The sequence below is a fragment of the Heterocephalus glaber genome, unplaced genomic scaffold (genome assembly GCF_053883595.1).
Source record: "Heterocephalus glaber isolate CG9 unplaced genomic scaffold, H.glaber_assembly_v1.0 deba00001610, whole genome shotgun sequence".
NCBI lineage: Eukaryota > Metazoa > Chordata > Mammalia > Rodentia > Bathyergidae > Heterocephalus > Heterocephalus glaber.
Window position 1 is genome coordinate 15,709,230 of NW_028258381.1, and position 19,543 is coordinate 15,728,772.

Below are 19,543 nucleotides of genomic sequence, written 5' to 3' on the forward strand. Positions count from 1 at the left end.
GCAAATTTCATCTAAAAACATCAACTAATCTCGAGATTACTCCCAGTAGGACACCTAAAAAAGAATACAAATTGTCATCAAACTGGCAATACTTGCCTCTTTTTCAGCATCTTTAAATGCTATTTCTCTATCCTTTACTTGCTGCATAAACCTCTTTTTCAACTCTTCTTCCTCCCTCTGACATTGATCATAGAACTCTAGTCTTTTGGCTTCATATATCTCTTGAAAACTAAAAAAAAAAAAATTTCCATCCTCATATCAAAATAGATATACATGAACATGTATTTCATTATCATGAGATATACAAATTACAACACAATATTAATATAAAGTAAATGTAGAACATAAATAAAAACACTAGAAATTTGAAACACTTGTATCAGTGATTTCTCGTACCTCTGCTTTACATTATATCATACTTTTTCACAGCTTTTGACAATAAAATTTGAGGAAAACTCCAATGTCTGACAGTGTTTCCAAAATAGTTCAAATAAAGCAAAGCATAATTTAATTATTCACTTAAGTGGTTCAATTATGGTTGTCTTCAACAAACCATAATCAATATAACTGAATTATACTACTATGGTAATATACCTAATTTTGCAGTACAAATACTATTCTTCAATATATCTAAAAGCATCTGCTGTCAAAATTTCTTCACATGACTTACAGCAGAGTATATTACAAATTTTCGACTCTTTCCTCCATCAAACTCTTCTCAGTATCTTTTGACAATTTTTCTCAGTCTTTGCTAATACTGGACAATTTCATCCCTGAGCATCTGCTTTGCATAAACACAGAAATTCAAGTAAAAGAATATTTTTGGATATACATTTCAATGTATCACATAAAGATGCCCTTTCACTTTTACTCCTACTTTTTCCATCGAGGTCTGAAGATGATTACAAAACCTATAATTCAGGATGGCCCAAGATGAAAGAAGTACACTTTTTCTCATTGCCAAATGATTGTACCTTGTAGTTTTAGGAGCCTTCTAAATGACCTATTTAGCTGTGATAGCAGTTTCTTTACTCACCTAATAGGCTGGTTGTCTGGGCCCACATCAGTGAAGCCCATTCTCTGCAGTTTTCTGTGCCTGTAACATTCATAGAGATGAATGTGGGTTTGTTCCTTCAGGTCTTCCATATTCATACAAAGAAGCATATCCTGGAGCTTCACGAAGTCACAGTGATTTTCATTTTCCACTAGTTAAAAAAAATAATAAACCCAAAATACTTTGAATTGTTGGCAGTCAATAAGCATTTCTAAATAAATGCATGGATGAAATGCATTTAAAATAATAAACAAGAAATCAACCTGAGTAACAGCTATAATTCTTTGAATTATGTGACAGTTATTCTGTTTTGGGTTTTTTTGTTTGTTTTGGGTTTTTTTTTTGGTACCAGGGATTGAACTCGGGTCCCTGTGCTTGTGAGGCAGGAGGCAGAAACTGAGCTAAATCCCCGGCCCATATTCTGTATTATTAATGTAGGCATGTTTAAGGTCAGGAAATTGCTTTAAATTTATTACATAAGAATAAATAGAAAATAGCAAAATAGCTGGGTGTCATGGTGGATCCCTGTAATCCCAGCACTCTAGAGGCTGAGGCAGAAGGATTGCTGGAAGTTTGAGGCCAGACTGGACTACATAATGAGTTCAAGGCCAGCCTGAATTACATAGTGAGACCCTGTCTCAAAAACATAAAACCAAAGAAAGAAAGAAAGAAAGAAATAACAGGGCCCAGGGATTTAGCTTAGTGGTTCTGCTGCCTGCCTTGCAAGCGCAAGGACCGAGTTTGATCCCCAGTACCAAAAAAACAAAACAAGACAAAAAGAAATAACAAAATAATAAGTTCTGTTAAATATAGGCTTTCATAAATAATTGTATTAGTATTTTACAAGTTACTTTTAAAGTATTTCACAGCTGACAGGCTATGTAATATAATTTCACTAATGTAAATTCTTCTAACTGAAAGACCTTTAAATTTTGAAGGGGTCTTGATCAAATTCCATTTATACACCACATTTATGAGACTGTATTAATATACAAAAATCAATGAATAAATTCACATGACTGTATATGTAATTTATTTTGAAATGATACATAAAACTATAAAATTTGTCCATATTAATGAAGTGCCATGTAATGTCTGATACATATATACACTGTACAATGTTTAAAGATTAAACATTTGTATCTTGAAACATTTCTTCATGGTGTAAAGTTTCAAAATCCTTTCTAGCTTTTTCAAATGTACAGTGCATTATTGTTGTCTATAGTCACCATGCTCTGCAACAGCACACATTGGGTTTTTGGTTCTACTAAATGCAAATTAGTACTCAATGATCAAACTTTTCAAATCATCCCAAATGAACACAGCCTCTGCTAACCACCAGTCTTCTCTTCTATAAGATCAATATTTTTAATTTCTACATATAAGTGAAATCATGCAGTCATATCTGTCCCAGAATTGTTACACTTAGCCTAATGAACTGGAGTTCTATCCATGATGTTACAAATGTCAGGATTCCATTTTTATGGCCAAAGAATGTCTCATGATGTATATGTATTGCATTTTCTTTATTCATTAGTTAGCTGAGGGACACTTCAGTTGTTCCATTGCTTAGAAATTGCCAGTAGTGCTGCAGTGAACATGGGAGTGCAGATGTCTGATTCTCTTCATCCAAAGTACCAAGTAATGTGATTGCTGGTTCATTTGGCAGTTCTCTTTTCAATTCTCTGAGGAACCTTCATACCGTTTTCCATGATTGCTGTAGTAATTTACATTTCCACCAAAAGTGTGCAAGTGTTCCCTTTTCTCTGAATCCTTACCAGTATTTATTATCTTTAGTTTTTTGGCTAATACTTATTCTTCCTGGGGTGAGGTAATAGCTCATTGCAGTTTCACTTGGGATTTCCCTGATAATTGTGTTGTGCATTTTTTTCATTTACCTGTTGGCCATGTGTATGTGTTTTTTTCAGAAATATCTATTTAGGTATATTGCTTTTTTATTAGTGCACATAAATTATACTGAATATTAGGCTTCATTGTGTCATCTAACATATTTTAATCTTATATTTCCCCCACATTAACTTTTCTTATTTTTCCCTCTGCATTCACCAATCCATGTCCTCTTCTCTAATAGTCTTCCTTCTACTGTCATGTCATCTCTTTTTTTCTTCCTAGAGTTCACATATGAGGGAAACATGAAATATTTCTGAGTCTAACTTATTTTGCTTAACATGATAATCCCCAATTGTATCCATTTTTCTCTTTCTTTATTCCTTTTTTTTTTGAGACAGGATCTTGCTGGGGATTTAGCTCAGTGGTTCCACCGCCTGCCTCGCAAGCTAAGGACCCAAGTTTGATCCCTGGTACCAAAAAAACCCCAACATTCATGAGACAGGGTCTCACTATGCAGTTCAGGCTGGCCTTGAACTCACTCTGTAGCCCAGCCTGGCCTTGCATTCATGGTGATCCTCCTGCCTCAGTTTCCCAATTGCTGGGATTACAGGTGTGTGCCATCACACCTGGTTCTACCCATTTTTCTTAAATAACATGATTTCATTATTTCATGGCTAAATAATAATCCATTGTGTACATATAGCACATTTTCTTTATTCATACATCCACTAACAGGAACCCAGATTCCTTTTATAACTTGGCTATTGTGAACTGTGCCACAATAAACATGGGTACACAGATAACTGTATGGTATGCTGATTTTATTTCTAAAATATACTAAGGAGTGTTATAACTAGATCACACTATTTCTATTTTTAGGTTTTTAAGGAACCTCCATACTTATTTCAGTAGTGCCAGCATTTATTATTTCTTGTGTTCTTTTTAAAAAAAATTTTTTTGTTTTTGGTACTGGGGATTGAACTCGGGTCCTTGCGCTTTTGAGGCAGGTGGCGGAACCACTGAGCTAAATCCCTGGCCCTAGTTCTTGTGTTCTTTCATGGTAGTTATTCTGATTAGGGACAGATGAAATCAAGGGTGGCAGATTAACCTGATGGAGGAAATTTCATGGCAGCCCAATGCTGAAGCTGTGGCTTTGCTACTGTTGGGTTTTAGCCATCTCTAAATCGAGAACCAAGAGCAAATGACACAACTGAGTGATTTTTCTAAAGTTTTGAGTTTCACCAGAAAGGAAGCTCACAATAGCTAAGATATGGAATAAACCTAGGTATCCTAAACATAAACAGAAAATGTAATATATATGCATATATATGTATACATTGTAAGTATATATAAATGTCACATACCCACAATAGAATATTATTTATCCATAAAGAATGAAATCTTGTCATTTTGTAGCAAAATGTTAAATGAAATAAGCCAGACACAGAAAGATTTTATTGGACAATATCACTCATACATCAGGGTTTTAAAAATGTTGACCTGGAGGTAGAATAGTGATTACACAATGCTGGGAAGTAAGGGCAGCTGGAGAAAGGGAGCTTGAATAATGGGTACCAAAATACAGCTAGATGGGTGAAGTAAGTTCTAGTGATGACTACACTTCACTGTAACCAACTACATGTTTCATAACAATCTAGCAGAGAAGAGATCAAAGGCTCCAAACGTGAAGAAATGATGAGAGTGAAATGTGAATTACCTTGATTTGATCAGTGCACTCTGTATCCATTTCTTGAACTATCACACTAAATTTCATTATATGTACAATGAATACATGTTAGTCAAAAAGAAAATATATAAAAATCAACTATTGGCTAGGGATGTAGCTCAGTGGTGCCGTGCCTGCCTGGCAAGTGCAAGGTCCTGAGTTTGATCCCCAGTACCAAAAAAATCAATTATTAAATAAATGTTTAAAGAATGGGACTGGGGGTTTAGCTCAGTGGTTTCACCGCCTGCTGCGCAAGCACAAAGACCCAAGTTCGATCCCTGGTACCCCCAAAAAATAAATAAAATAAAGAATGCACATAACTCTTCTATGTTTATCATGTCTAAAAATACTGATCATAATATACTGTTTATTTGTATGATATTTTAGCCAAAATTTATATATAATACAGGTACATAAAAATATTATATAATGTATACAATATAATATATAAAACATTAAGGGTTTTTTTTGAGTCAGGGTCTCCCTTTGTAGTTCAGGCTGGCCCTGAACTCACTATGTAGCTCAGGCTGGCCTTCACCTCGCGGCAGTCCTCCTGCCTCAGCCTCCCGAGTGCTGGGATTACAGGCATGTGCCAAAAACATTAAGTTTTTAACTGTGCTTCATAATTAAAATGTTTCAAATATGTCAATTTGTTCATTTTTTCAGGTTTTTTATTAGTCCATATTTGCAGTACATCATGATTGGATTCCTCATGGGGAGTTGGTACATATACTTAACACATCTGAACTCCTTTCTCATCTCCCTCCCCTCTCCTCTCCTCCCACCCACCTCACTCCATCTCTTGGTTCCCTTCCTTTTTGCAAAAGATTTGTCTCATATCCTATTATCTATCTTTTATTTTGTTCTTTATTTATATTTTAGGTTTCTCATGTAAGAATAATCGTGATATTTCAGCTGGTGTTCTGACTTATTTCACTTAACATTATGGCTCAAGGTGCATCCATTTGCCTACAAATGACACAAGTTTATCCCTCTTTATGACAGAGTAGTGCTCCATCATATATAAATACCACATTTTTTATCCATTTATCTGTTGATGGACATATAGGCCGCTTCTAAGATTTAGCTGTTGTGAATTGTGCTGCTCTTAACACATGTATGCATGAATCACTGTAATATGATGTCTTTAATTCTTTTGGGAAGCTATCTAGAAAGGGAATAGTTGGGTCAAACAGAATTTCTACTTTTAGTCTTTTGAGGAATTTCCATACTGATTTCCATAGAAGTTTACACTCCTACCACAATGTAGGAGGGCTCCTTTTTCCCTGCAGCCTTGCCAGAATTTGTTATTATTTGATTTCTTGATGATGGCTGTTCTTTTCTGGAATAAGATAGAATCTCAGTATTGTTTTCATTTTCATTTTTCTAGTGGTCAAAGATGCTGAACCTTTTTTCATATATTTATCAGCCACTTGTACTTCTTCTGAGAAGTGTCTGTTTATTTTACTTGCCCACTTTTTGATTGGGTCTTTTATTTGGGGGATCTATTTTTTTGAGTTTTTTATAAAGTCTAGGTACCAGTCCTCTGAGGAATTGCTGGCAAAATTTTTTTCCCATTCCGTAGGTTGTCTTTTCACTCTGTTGGTTGTTTCCCTTGCTGTGCTGAAGCTTTTTAATTTGATATGATCCCATTTGCTGATTATTGGTGTTTCAATTAAAAAAACATTTAGAAACTAATATAGGTAGAAATATTTCATTTCTCAATAATTTTTACTACAAGCACATAAACAAAACAATAAATCACCACACATTACAATATTCTAACTTGCCATAGTGTTAAGTAACTAATATAAATGTCAAAGGTATAATATAGCCAAAGGTCAGTTGTACTTCGTTTTGAAAAATAGTTTATCATTTTTTTACTGACCACTTAAAATGCTTTATAAATTAGATGGTGGTTTAGGTAACACATTTAAACACTAGTATTTATGCTGTGGTTTTGTTCAAGGCATTCTGCATGTCATGGTTCCTGGGCAGAGATAATATGCATATGGCACATCAGGTAAACAAGGAAGTCCTGCTTGGCTTCTGCATATTTTAGCCTAAAGCAGTGTCCCACAAATTTCTGTGAGGCTGAATCAAAGTCAAAGGAAGCATGATCTTAAAAGAAATAGAACTTTTGTTCTTCATTAGTAACTATTAATTTACAGATTGGACAAGAGTTGCCAATACTGGCGGAAGTTAAAATGCTCCTTTGAGACAGTAGATGATATAGATTATCTGACTTAATCATCCAAGAATCTGCTTGGTTCATATTTACCTTGCAAAACTCCCCAAGGGTAGTGGCGGCCTCTGACCATCCTTTTTCCCACTTTCACCTCATCTGTGCTCCCTACCACAGCAAAAGGTAACATTCCCTAGAAAATGAGAACGACATAAATATTCGTTTCCTCATAGCAATCAAGTTACTGTATCACTCATATGTTAGGGAAATGGGAGAGGTGGTAATATCATAATGAACTTATCCAACACAACATAGCTACCCTGCATCAGCTTTTAATACTTAGAAGAAAATATGTGGTAAATGACTTTTGCAAGCATTAGTCTCATGCTGTGTGCAAATTGAAAACTATCCAGTATTGCCTAAAGCAAGGCATTTCATTGTGTGCAATACGAAGGAAAAAAGTTTTTAGTGGATATATAATTTTTTTCAAACTATTTTTAACCTGGAACAGAGGCACTGCTGAGGAGACAATATGCAAACCACATTTAAAGCTGATATAGAAGCTGTAAGACAAATGTGTTAAAATAACTGAAATAATAATGATTCATTAACTGATACACACATATTAATAAAAAGCATATATAGCCCAATGAAGTATAAATATTGTTTAGAGCACAAGGGGGTACTTGTGATTTAAGGGTTGGAGGGATTCTGAAAAATAAAGTGCAACCCAAAGGATAGCTCTGAGGATGATAAGCAAAATAGGGAGAGCAACCAAAGGTAAGAAGGTTTTGGACTATATGCAAAGGCAGGAATAGTCAAGGTAGACTCGTGGTCTATCAGAAGTTATAATGTGCCCCAGTGGTGGAAAAGTGACTAATACGATGTATATGAATAGGAATTTTGACATAATGGAATATCTAAGGTTAAAATGATTAAGAATTGTGTTAAGTACTTAATATTTAACTATTAGTTGGCCATCTTGAAAAATTACATCATAAAAAGACTTCCTATAAGCTCCAAGCTCAAGCTTACTTCTTGAGCTCCAAGAGGTAATTTTCAACACATAATATAAAGGGGGCCACAATTTTCAAGACATGGTAACTAAGACAATCAGTAACAAGAAAAACTTTGGAAAGTAAACAAATTACTTTTGAACAACGAACAGGCCAAACAATAAATCTAGAAGGGAATTTTAAAATTTCTTGAAACAAATGAAAATGGAGACAAAATGTCCCCAACCCTATGTGATATGGCAAAAGCAGTACTAAGAAGAGCAAATAAAAGCAGGCAATAGCCACATCAAACAGTAAAAACATCTCAGGTAACCTATCACTGTACTTCAAGGAACTAGATAAAGAACAAACTAAACCCAAAATTAATAGAATGACAGAATTAATGGAAATCAGAATATAAGTAAATGGAGTCTAAAAATCAAAAGGTCAGTGAAAGAAAGACCAGGTTCAAAAAAAAAAATAGAAAGACCAGGTTCTTTGAAACAAAAATCAAAATAAACAACCACCTAGACAGACTAAGAAAAAGGAGAGAGAATCAAATAAATAAACCAGATATAAAAAGGGAGAGATTATAACTGGTATCACAAACACAAAAGATCACTAGAGATTGTGAAGAACTAATGGATAAATTTGTAAACAATATACCTCACTAATATTGAATCATGAAAAAGTAGAAAACATAAAGAGACCAGGAAAAGTAACACTATTGAATCAGATATAAAAAGCCTCTAATCAAAAATAAAACCAAGACAAGGTGATTTCACTACCAAATTCTAAACATCTCTAGGAGCACTAATTTCATTTTTCCATATATTGTCGAAAAAATAGAAGAGGAAGGAATTTTTTCCAAAGGCATTCTACAAGGCCAACATTACCTCAACACCAAAACCAGTTGTGGCTTGTATCTAGATGTACCCCACCCCCAAGCCTCAGGTACTCATACGACGCTTTTCAGAGTGGGCTGAATCTAGGGCATGTGGGTCTGGTATTAAAGGTGTGTGGTACTAAATTTGTCCACTGATTGTAATTAGCATAGTTCTGGGTGTGGCTGAATGGATTTACTGAGGACAGAGCGCCCCCCCCATCCCCTGTGGGTCGCACCACCCAAAATGCTTATAGTTTGGATGGGATAAAAGAGAAAGGCAATGGGCCGGGGCGGGCGGGTGGTTAGCTCGGTGGCTCCACCGCCTGCCTGCCTCTCACGCGCAAGGTCCCTCGTTCCATCTCTGGTACCATAAATAAATAAATAAATAAATAAATAAATAAATAAATAAAGGAGAAAGGCAAGCTTGCTTCACTGCTTGCCACTTGCTGCCTCCTGCCTGCTCTGCCATGTCCTGTTTTGCCTCTGTGATGCCCCTGCCATGCTGCCCTGCCTTGGAGCTAGCAGACTATGGACTGAAACCTCTACACATTGTGAGCCAAAAAGAAACCTTTCCATCTTGAACTTTTAGGTGTCAAATATTTTGTCTCTGCAATGCAGAAAGTAACTAAGACATCCTTGATGAAGATAGACCCAGAAATCCTCAACAAAATACCACTAAACAATTCAAAAGCACAGTAGCAATAGTATTCACCATGACCAAGTGGGATTCATCCCAGGAATGCAAGGACAGTTCAACATACACAAATCAATGACCATTATACAATGTATCAACAGAATAAAGAGGAAAAACCCCATTCAGTCCTCTCAATTGATACAGAAAAGACATTTCAAAAAATTCAATTTCCCTCCTTGACAAAAATGATTAATAAATTAGGCATGTGAGGAACAAACCTCAACATCATAGTGGCCATTTATCATAACCCAACACATAATATTACATTAAATGTGAAAAACTGAAAGTTTTCTAAGATCTAGAATAAGACAAGGATGATCATTTTCACCACTTTTATTCGACATAGTTCTGGAAGTCTGGGCAATTATGCTGCAGAAAGGAATAAGGGACATTCAAACTAGAAAAGAAGTAATCAAATAGTAATTATTTGCAGATGACATAACTTTCTCTATTGAAAACCCCACAGACTCCACAAAAATCTATTGAAACTTAAGAAATTCAGCAAATTTGTAAGATATAAACTCATACAAAAATCAATAGTGTTGTTATACCCCAACAGTGAATTATCTGAATTAGAAATCAAGTAGAACAATCCCATTTACAATAGCTACAAAAAACTAAAAATCAATTTTACAAAAGACAAGAAACATTTCTACAATGAAAATTATAAAACACTAACAAAATTAAAGAGGACACAAGAAATTGGAAAAATGTTCTGTGTTCCTGGATTGGAAGAATCAATAGGTAAAATTCTGTACCATCCAATGCAATTTGCAGATTAATTGCAATCCCTATTAAAATACCAGTAGCACTCTTCACAGAACTTGAAAAAAAAGTTTAAAATTTTATATGGAACCACAAAACAACCTGAATAGCCAAAGCCATTTTGAGCCTAAAGAACAACACAAGAGGCATTATGCTTCCTGATTTCAAAACACATACATTGGTAGCATTGTGAACAAGTATAACCACTATGAAAATCAGTTTGAAGATTCATCAAAAGACTACACATAGAAATACCTTTTGGCTTCGCTGCCTGCTGTGCAAACACAAGGACCTGAGTTCGATCCCCGGTACCAGAATAAAGAAAGAAAGAAAGAAATATCTTTTGGCCAAGCTATACCACTCTTGGCAAATTCCTAAAAGACTTAAGGACTGCATACTAAAGTTATACATGCATATTCATATTTACAGCAATGCAATATACTGTAGCTAAACTGTGGAAACATCCTAAATGTCTATAAACAGATAAATGTATAAAGAAAATGTGGTATATATACACAATGGAATTCTACTCAGCCATAAAGAAGAATAAAATCAGGTAATTTGGTGGAAAATGAATGGAACTAGAAACCATCATCTTCAGTGAAATTAACCAGAAAGTTAAATATAGCATGATTTCTCTATGAAAAATGGGAAAATACATAAATTAATAATTAAGACAAGGGAGTAAACCAGAAAGTAAACTTCTGGGGATACAAAAAGGGACAAGCATGAGGGGGGAGGGAAAACTGAGGGAAGGGGATTGACATTGATTAAGATATGTTAAATGCACGTATCAGCTTTCTAAAATAAACCCCATTATCCCATAATATTAGCAGGCACTAATTTTTAATTTTTTTTTTTCCTCTTAAATTCTTTTACTGGTACATTTTAGGTATACTATACATTTACATTCATCATTGGGAACTTGTACCTTTACATGATGTATTTTGGTTCTTATTCTTTCCTCATTCCCCTGCCCTCCATTCAACCCCTCCACCCATCCCTATTTACAAAGGCTTTGTTTCCATTTTTTTTCTCCTATTTTTTCCTTTCCCTTCATCCCTTTTCCCTACCCCTCCCACTTCTCCTACCTCTTTGGACCTTTTCTTCCTATTTCATATTGTCAATTATTCATTATAATCCTTATTTACACTTTCAGTTTCTCATACCAGAGAAACTATTCAGTATTTACACGTGTGTCCTGTTTATTTCACTTAAGAGTATGTCCTCAATGTGCATCCATTTAGCTATAAGTTTCTCTAATTTCTCATTCTTTATAGCTGAGTAGTACTCCATTTTATTAAAAAACCACGTTTTCTTTATCCAGTCTCCAGTTAATGGGCACTTGAGCTGTTTCCAGGCTTTAGCTATTACAAACTGTGCCGCTACAAATATGGGTGTGCACATATCGCTGTGGTATGATTTTTTGCAATTCTTCTGGAAAGATACCCAGTAGAGGAATAGCTGGGTCAAATGGGACCTCTAATCCTAGTTTTTTGAGGTATCTCCATATTGATTACCACAGTAGTTGCACCAGTCTGCACTCCTACCAACAATGGAGAAAGGTTCCTTTCTCCCCACAACCCCACCAACATTTGTTATTGGTTGATTTCTTTTTTGTTTGGTTTTGGTACTGGGGATTGAACTCAGGACCTTGTGCTTGTGAGGCAGGTGGCAGAACCACTGAGCTAAATCCCTGGCCCTGTTTGATTTCTTGATAGCTTCAAGCACTAACTTTTTGAAAACATGCTACAAAGCTGTAGTAATCAAAACAGTGTGGTCATGGCATAAAAACAGACACAGAGGGCAATGGAACAAAGTAATGAAGAAATAAAATCATGCACCTACAGCCTACTTGTGCTCAGAACACATATTGAAGAAAAGACAATCTTTTCAATGAGTGGTGTTGAGAAAATTGGAAATCCACATGCAGAAAAATAATGCTAGATCCCCATATCTTACTAGTTATAAAGATTAAATCAACACAGAGCAAAGGCTAATATAAGAACTGAAGCTATGAAACAACTAGAAGAAATCCTAGGTGAAATATTTTAGGACATTGGAACAGGCAGGATTTTTGGGGGCAAAAGCACAAAACATCAATCCCTGGTACAAAAAAAAAAAAAAAAGCACAAAACAAAGCAAAATGACAACTGAGATGGCATAAAACTAAAATCTTTAGCACGGTAAAGAAATAATCAGCAGTCTGCAGAAAAGTTTACATAATGGGAGAAAATATTTACAGTGACAAAGGGTTCATATCAGGAATATATAAGAAGCGTCAAAAATTTAAGAGGCATCACCACTCCCGGCCCAGAGGTAGGGGCTGCTGGGCCACTGTTCCACTGCTCCCAGCCCAGAGGAAGGGGCTTCTGGGCTGCCTTTCCACCGCTCCCAGCCAGGAGGAAGGGGCTTCCGGTCCACTGTTCCACTGCTCCCAGCCCAGAGCCGGTGAGCCACATGAGCGCCAATAGCAACCCCCCCATGTCAAAATGAGAAGACACATAAACAAGTCTCAAAACTAGACTTCCAGATCACCTACAGCAACCCCAAAGGGAAATGAGATGGAACAATCTGATACTCAACCACCTGGACTCTCTGAACTGGCAACAAAAGAGGATCTGGAAAAAATGAAATCAGAAATAATTTCTCAGATAACAACAGAGATTGTGCCCATAGTGCAAGACATGATTAATAAATCTAGAGAGGACACAGATAAAAAAAATAGAGGAACTGAGGAACATGAGAGAATCCCAACATAGGAAACAGATGGAATCCATAAAACAGATACAAACAGATTTCCAGGAGATTAAAAACTCCACTGAGAGTCTACATAGCAGAATGAGCCAATGTGAGGACAGAATTTCAGATATAGAAGATAAGATTGCAATTAGTGACCAGGAAAAGAAAATTTGCTTCAGAATTGTAAGGGACCATGAGAAATCAATCCAGCAGCTGCTAGACGATGCAAAGAAGAATAACATAAGACTGATTGGAGCCAATGAAGAAACAGGAGAGAGTGCAGATGACATCAAAAAACTGTTCACAGAAGTAATGGCAGAAAACTTCCCAAGCAGGGGAAAAGAACTTGACATACAGATAAGTGAGGCATATAGGACTCCAAATAGCCTTGATCAAAAAAAAATCTACACATAGACATATAATTAACATTCCAGAAACCCAACAGAAGAACAAAGTTCTACAAGCAGTTAGAGAAAAGAAACAAATCACATACAAAGGAAAGCCCATCAGAATCACAGCAGACTTCTCAATGCAAATGCTTAAGGCAAGAAGAGCTTGGAGTGATATATTCCAAGCCCTAAAGGAAAACAGCCAACAACCCAGATTGATGTACCCTGCAAAACTATCTGTCAAAATGGATGGAGAAATAAGATACTTTCATGACAAAGAGCACCTTAGGAACTTCATGAATACCAAACCAGCACTCCAAAAAATTTTAGATAATATCCTAGGTACAGACAATGAGGATCACAACCCCAGGAAGCACAGCAGAATGAATCCATTGGGCACAACAAGAAACTAAATATAAAGGGGGGAGAATCCAACAAAAAGAAAAAGTCATGACAATGACAAGTCAATACATATCAGTTATAACCATCAATGTTAATGGTCTCAATTCACCAATCAAAAGAAATAGACTGGCAGAATGGGTCAAGAAGCAAAATCCAACAATATGCTGGACACAAGAAACAAACTTAATTAAAAAAGAAACTCGTAGATTGAAAGTTGAAGGGTAGAAAACAATACTCCATGCGACGGGAACCCAAAAAAAGCAGGAGTAGCTATCCTCTTTGCAGATTAAGTGGATTTCAAACCAACACTGATTAAGAGAGACAAAGAAGGACACTACTTCCTTGTAAAGGGAACAGTCCAACAGGAAGAGATGACAATCATAAATATATATGCACCAAACACTAGTGCACCCAACTATATATAAAAATACTAACAGACATGAAAAGTCATATATGCACTAATACAATAGTAGCAGGGGACCTCAATACCCTACTGTCACAAATAGATAGATCAACTAGACAAAAAATAAGTGATGAAATACTAGAACTCAATCAAACTCTTGAACAAATGAACTTAATAGATGTTTACAGAGTGTTTCACCCCACAAAATCAGAATACACATTCTTTTCAGCTGCATATGGGTCGTTCTCCAAAATAGACCACATACTCGCTCATAGAACATGTTTAAGTAAGTGCAAAGGGACTGAAGTTATCCCCTGTATATTATCAGACCATAGTGTGATGAAATTGGAGATCAGGGCTGGGGATTTGGCTCAGTGGTTTTGCCACCTGCTGCGCAAGTGCAAGGACCCGAGTTTGATCCCTGGTACCAAATAATAATAATAATAATAATAATAATAATGATGATGAAATTGGAGATGAATAGCAAAAGAAACCACAAAAATTTCATAAACACATGGAAATTGAACAAAACACTTCTGAATAACCAATGGGTCACAGAGGAAATTAAAGAAGAAATCAGACAGTTCCTTCAAGTAAATGACAATGACAATACAACATATCGGAATCTATGGGACACAATGCAAGCAGTCTTACAAGGGAAATTCATAGCAGTAAATATACATATTATGAAAACAGAAGACCCCAATTAAATAACCTGATGCTGAACCTCAAGCTTCTAGAAAAAGAAAAGCAGGACAAACACAAAGCTCATACAAGGGAGGAAATTATAAAGATCACAGCAGAAATCAATTCGATGGAGACTAAGAGAACAATACAAAAAATCAATGAAGCCAAGAGTTGGTTCTTTGAAAGAATAAACAAAATTGACAAACCCTTAGCCAACCTTATAAGAAAAAGGAAAGAAAAGGCCCAAATCCATGCAGTTAGGAATGAAAAGGGTGAAATTACAATGGACCCAGCAGAAATCCAGAGGATCATCAATACCTACTTCCAGAACCTATACGCTAATAAGATGGAAAACACAGAAGAAATGGACAGATTCCTAGATATGTATGAATTACCAAAGTTGAATGAAGAAGACCTAAAAATTTTAAATGGCCCACTATCAATGAAATTGAAAACGTAATTAAAAACTTACCAACTAAGAAAAGCCCAGGTCCTGATGGCTTCACTGCTGAATTCTACAAGACATTTAGAGAGGAACTACTGCCACTACTGTTTAAACTCTTCAATGAAATTGAAAGGGAAGCAATACTCCCAAATTCATTCCTGGAAGCAAGCATCACCTTGATCCCCAAAGCAGAGAAAGACCCAAACGCAAAAGAGAACTATAGGCCAATATCACTAGTGAACATAGATGCAAAAATCCTTAATAAGATACTGGCAAATAGAATGCAGAAGATCATCAAGAAGATCATACACCCTGACCAAGTGGGATTCATCCCAGGGATGCAGGGATGGTTCAACATGTGCAAATCAATCAATGTAATACACTGTATCAATAGAGCCAAGGACAAAAACCATATGATTATCTCCATAGATGCAGAAAGATCATTTGACAAAATCCAACATGGATTTATGACAAAAACCCTATAAAAAATTGGAATAGTATGTCTCTACCTCAATCTGATCAAAGCCATCTATGAAAAACCAACAGCCAATAGCATACTAAATGGTCAAAAACTGAAATCCTTCACACTAAAATCTGGGAAAAAACAAGGATGTCCACTATCACCACTCTTGTTCACTATAGTTTTGGAAACATTAGCCATGGCAATTAGACAAGAAAAAGAAATAAAAGGAATAAAGATAGGAAATGAAGAAAAATTGTCATTATTTGCAGATGACATGATACTCTATATAGAAGACCCCAAGAACACCACCAAAAGTCTTCTAGACTTAATAACCAAATTCAGTAGAGTAGCTGGATACAAGATAACACACAAAAATCAACAGCTTTCCTCTACATGAACAACAGACTCACTGAGAGAGAAATAGGGCAAACAATTCCTTTCACAATAGCATCCAAAAAACTGAAATACCTAGGAATCAACCTAACAAAAGAAATCGAAGACCTCTTCTCTGAAAAGTGTAGCACTCTGAAAAGAGAGATTGAAGACGATATCAGAAAATGGAAAGACATCCCCTGCTCCTGGGTGGGAAGAATCAACATAGTGAAAATGGCCATACTTCCAAAACAGCTATATAGATTCAATGCAATCCCAATTGAAATTCCAGCAGCATACTTCACAGACCTTGAGAAAACAATTTAAAAATTCATTTGGAACAAGAAGAGACCCAGAATAGCAAAAGCAATACTAGGCAACATAGACATGGCAGAGGGAGGGCCGGGGATTTAGCTCAGTGGCTTCACCGCCTGCTGTGCAAGCACAAGGACCCGAGTTCGATCCCTGGTACCAAAAAAAAAAAAAAAAAAGACATGGCAGAGGGTATCACAATCCCCAACTTGAAGCTATACTACAAAGCTACTGTGATAAAAACAGCATGATACTGGCAAAAAAACAGACCTGAAGACCAGTGGAACAAATTAGAAGATGCAGAAACAACTCCAGACACACTCAGCCATCTCATCTTCGATCAAGGAGCCAAATACCCTCACTGGAGGAAAGATAGCCTCTTTAATAAATGGTGCTGGAAAAATTGGGTTTCAACTTGCCAAAGATTAAAACTAGCCCTATATCTCTCACCGTGGACTAAAGTAAAATCAAAATGTATTAAAGATCTAGATATTAAAATAAAAATGCTGAATTGGCTGGAACAGAGGTTAGGTAGAACTCTTGAAGACATTGGTATGGGAAAAAATTTTATGAACAAAACCTCAGTTGCCTGTGAACTAGCACAAACTATCAACAAGTGGGATGTCTTCTTATTAAAAAGCTTCTCCCTGCTGCGCAAGCACAAGGACCCGAGTTCGATCCCCGGTACCCAAAAAAAAAGCTTCTGCACAGCAAGAGAAACCACCAGCAGTGTGAAGAGACAACCCACAATGTGGGAAAGAATCTTCACCTGCTGTTCCTCAGTCAAAGGATCTATAAAGAATTTTAAAAAATCAGACCTCCCAAATTTAAAGACCCAATCCAAAAATGGGCATCTGAAATGAACAGACATTTCTCAAAGAAGTAGAAGCAGCAAATAAACATTTGAAAAAATGTTCAACATCACTGGTCATTCGAGAGATGCAAACGAAAACAATGCTGAGATTCCACCTCACTCCAGAAAGAATGGCTGCTATCATGAAATCAACCAATAACAAATGCTGGCGGGGCTGTGGGGAAAGAGGAACCCTGCTCCACTGCTGGTGGGAGTGGAGAGTGGTGCGACCACTGTGGAAATCAGTATGGAGATACCTCAAAGAACTAGGACTGGAAGTCCCATTTGACCCAGCTATTCCCCTGCTGGGTGTCTTCCCCAAAGAATTAAAAGAATCATACACAGTGATATATGTGCACCCATGTTTATAGCAGCACAGTTTGTAACAGCTAAAACTTGGAAGCAGCCCAACTGCCCATCAAGTGGAGACTGGATAAGAAAATGTGGTTTTTAAAGAAAATAGAGTACTACTCAGCCATAAAAAATGAGAAATTAGAGACATTTATAGCTAAATGAATGCACACTGAGGCGATACTCTTAAGTGAAATAAACAGGACACACGTGTAAATACCGAATAGTTTCTCTAGTGTGAGAAACTGAAAGTGTAAATAAGGACTAAGAGGTATAATAGATAATGTGAAATAGGAAGAAAAGGGGCAAAGGGGAAGGGGAAGTGGGAGGGGTAGGGAAAAGGAAAGAAGGGAATGTAATTAATATGAGAAAATGAAAAAATGGAAACAAAGCCTTTGTAAATAGGGATGGGTGGAGGGGATGAAGGGAGGGCAGGGGAATGGGGAAAAATAAGAACCAAGAGAGATTATGTAAAGGTGCAAATTTCCAATGATGAATGTCATTATATTGTATACCTAAAATGTACCAATAAAATAATATTTTTAAAAATTTAATAGGCATGGTGGTGCATGCCTGTAATCCCAGCACTCAGGAGGCTGAGACAGGAGGACTGCCATGAATTTGAGGCCAGACTGGGCTATATAGTGAATTCAAGGCCAGCCTGAACTACATAGTGAGATCTTGTCTCAAAAAGTAAAAAAAAATTTAATAGCAAATAATAATATCAATGATCCAATTAAAATCAGCAATAGATATAAATAGGCTTTTTTTTCAAAATATGACATACCAGTGCCTAACAGGTGCATAAAAGTGCTCAATATAACTAATAATCAGGGAAATGTAAATCAAAAATACAAAGAGATATCACCTTACACTAGTAAGAATCAAAAATACTAAAGATAAAAAATGTTAGTGAGTGGCCTGAGATTTAGCTCAGTGGCACCAAGCCTGCCTCACAAGCGCAAGGTCCTGAGTTCAATCCCTGGTACCAGAAAAAAAATGATGGCGAGGATAAAGAGAAAAGAGAACCCCACACACTGTTGATGGGAAAATAGATTAGTACAGCTACAGTGGAAAACAGTTTGGCATATCCCCCAAAATTAAAAATAGAACTACCATATGATCCAGAAATCCCACTTCTGAGTATACATCCTAAGGAAATGAAATTAGTATGTGGAAGAGACATCTGCATGCCCATATTCATTGCAGCGCTATTCTCAATAATTGAGAAATAGGGGCTGGGGATTTAACTCAGTGGTGATAGTGCCTGTCTCGCAAGCACAAGGTCCTGAGTTCGATCCCTGGTACCAAAAAAAAAAAATTGAGAAATAGAAGCTACCTAAGTATCCAACTGATGAGACACATTGTGGTACATTCATAATTCAGCTATCCCATTTCTGAGTATATTACAAAGGATATGAAATCAGCATACTAAGGAGATATCTGCATGCCCATATTTATTATGTCAGTAATCATAATAGCTAATATATCATAGAGGTCGGGTATCATAGGCTGGGTAATGGGCACCAAAACACAGAGACATGAAAGGAGTAATTTTAAAATTCACAGTACAATGGAATGCAGGATGAAATGAAAAAAGAATTCATAAAGAACTCTTATAACTTATAATAAAAAGACAAAAATCAGTCTAAAAAAATAAGTAAAGGCTCTGAATAGACCTTTCTTCCAATATACACACATGCATAAGCACAAAACGATGTTCTAACCAGGCATGGTGGCACACACCTGTAATCCCACAACTCAAGAGGCTGCAGGAGGATTGGTGTGAGTTCAAGACCAGCCTCGGCTACATAGTGAGCTCAAGGCTAGCCTGGACTATGTTGCAAGACCCTGTCTCAAAACAAATAAACAAACAAAAAATTCTAAGCATCAAGGAAATGGGATCCACTTCACACCTACCAGCATAGCCACATAACAGCAATCAGGCAAAAAATGAAATCAGAACTT

At 36.4% G+C, this 19,543-nt stretch overlaps 2 protein-coding genes across 2 annotated transcripts in view; one reads left to right on the forward strand and one right to left on the reverse strand.

Annotated features, from left to right (window-relative positions):
• LOC101701073 (zinc finger protein 717-like) overlaps window positions 1–19,543 on the forward strand; it is a 50,634-nt gene that overhangs the window by 28,388 nt on the left and 2,703 nt on the right. The gene's annotated exons all lie outside the window — the stretch shown is intronic.
• Septin14 (septin 14) overlaps window positions 1–19,543 on the reverse strand; it is a 51,729-nt gene that overhangs the window by 8,273 nt on the left and 23,913 nt on the right. Inside the window, exons 10-12 of the mRNA XM_021254296.2 lie at window positions 6,913–7,009; window positions 1,037–1,205; window positions 97–229 (exon numbers count right to left, since the gene is read on the reverse strand). Coding sequence (XP_021109955.2) covers window positions 97–229; window positions 1,037–1,205; window positions 6,913–7,009 — 399 coding nt within the window. The remainder of the gene's footprint in view (window positions 1–96; window positions 230–1,036; window positions 1,206–6,912; window positions 7,010–19,543) is intronic.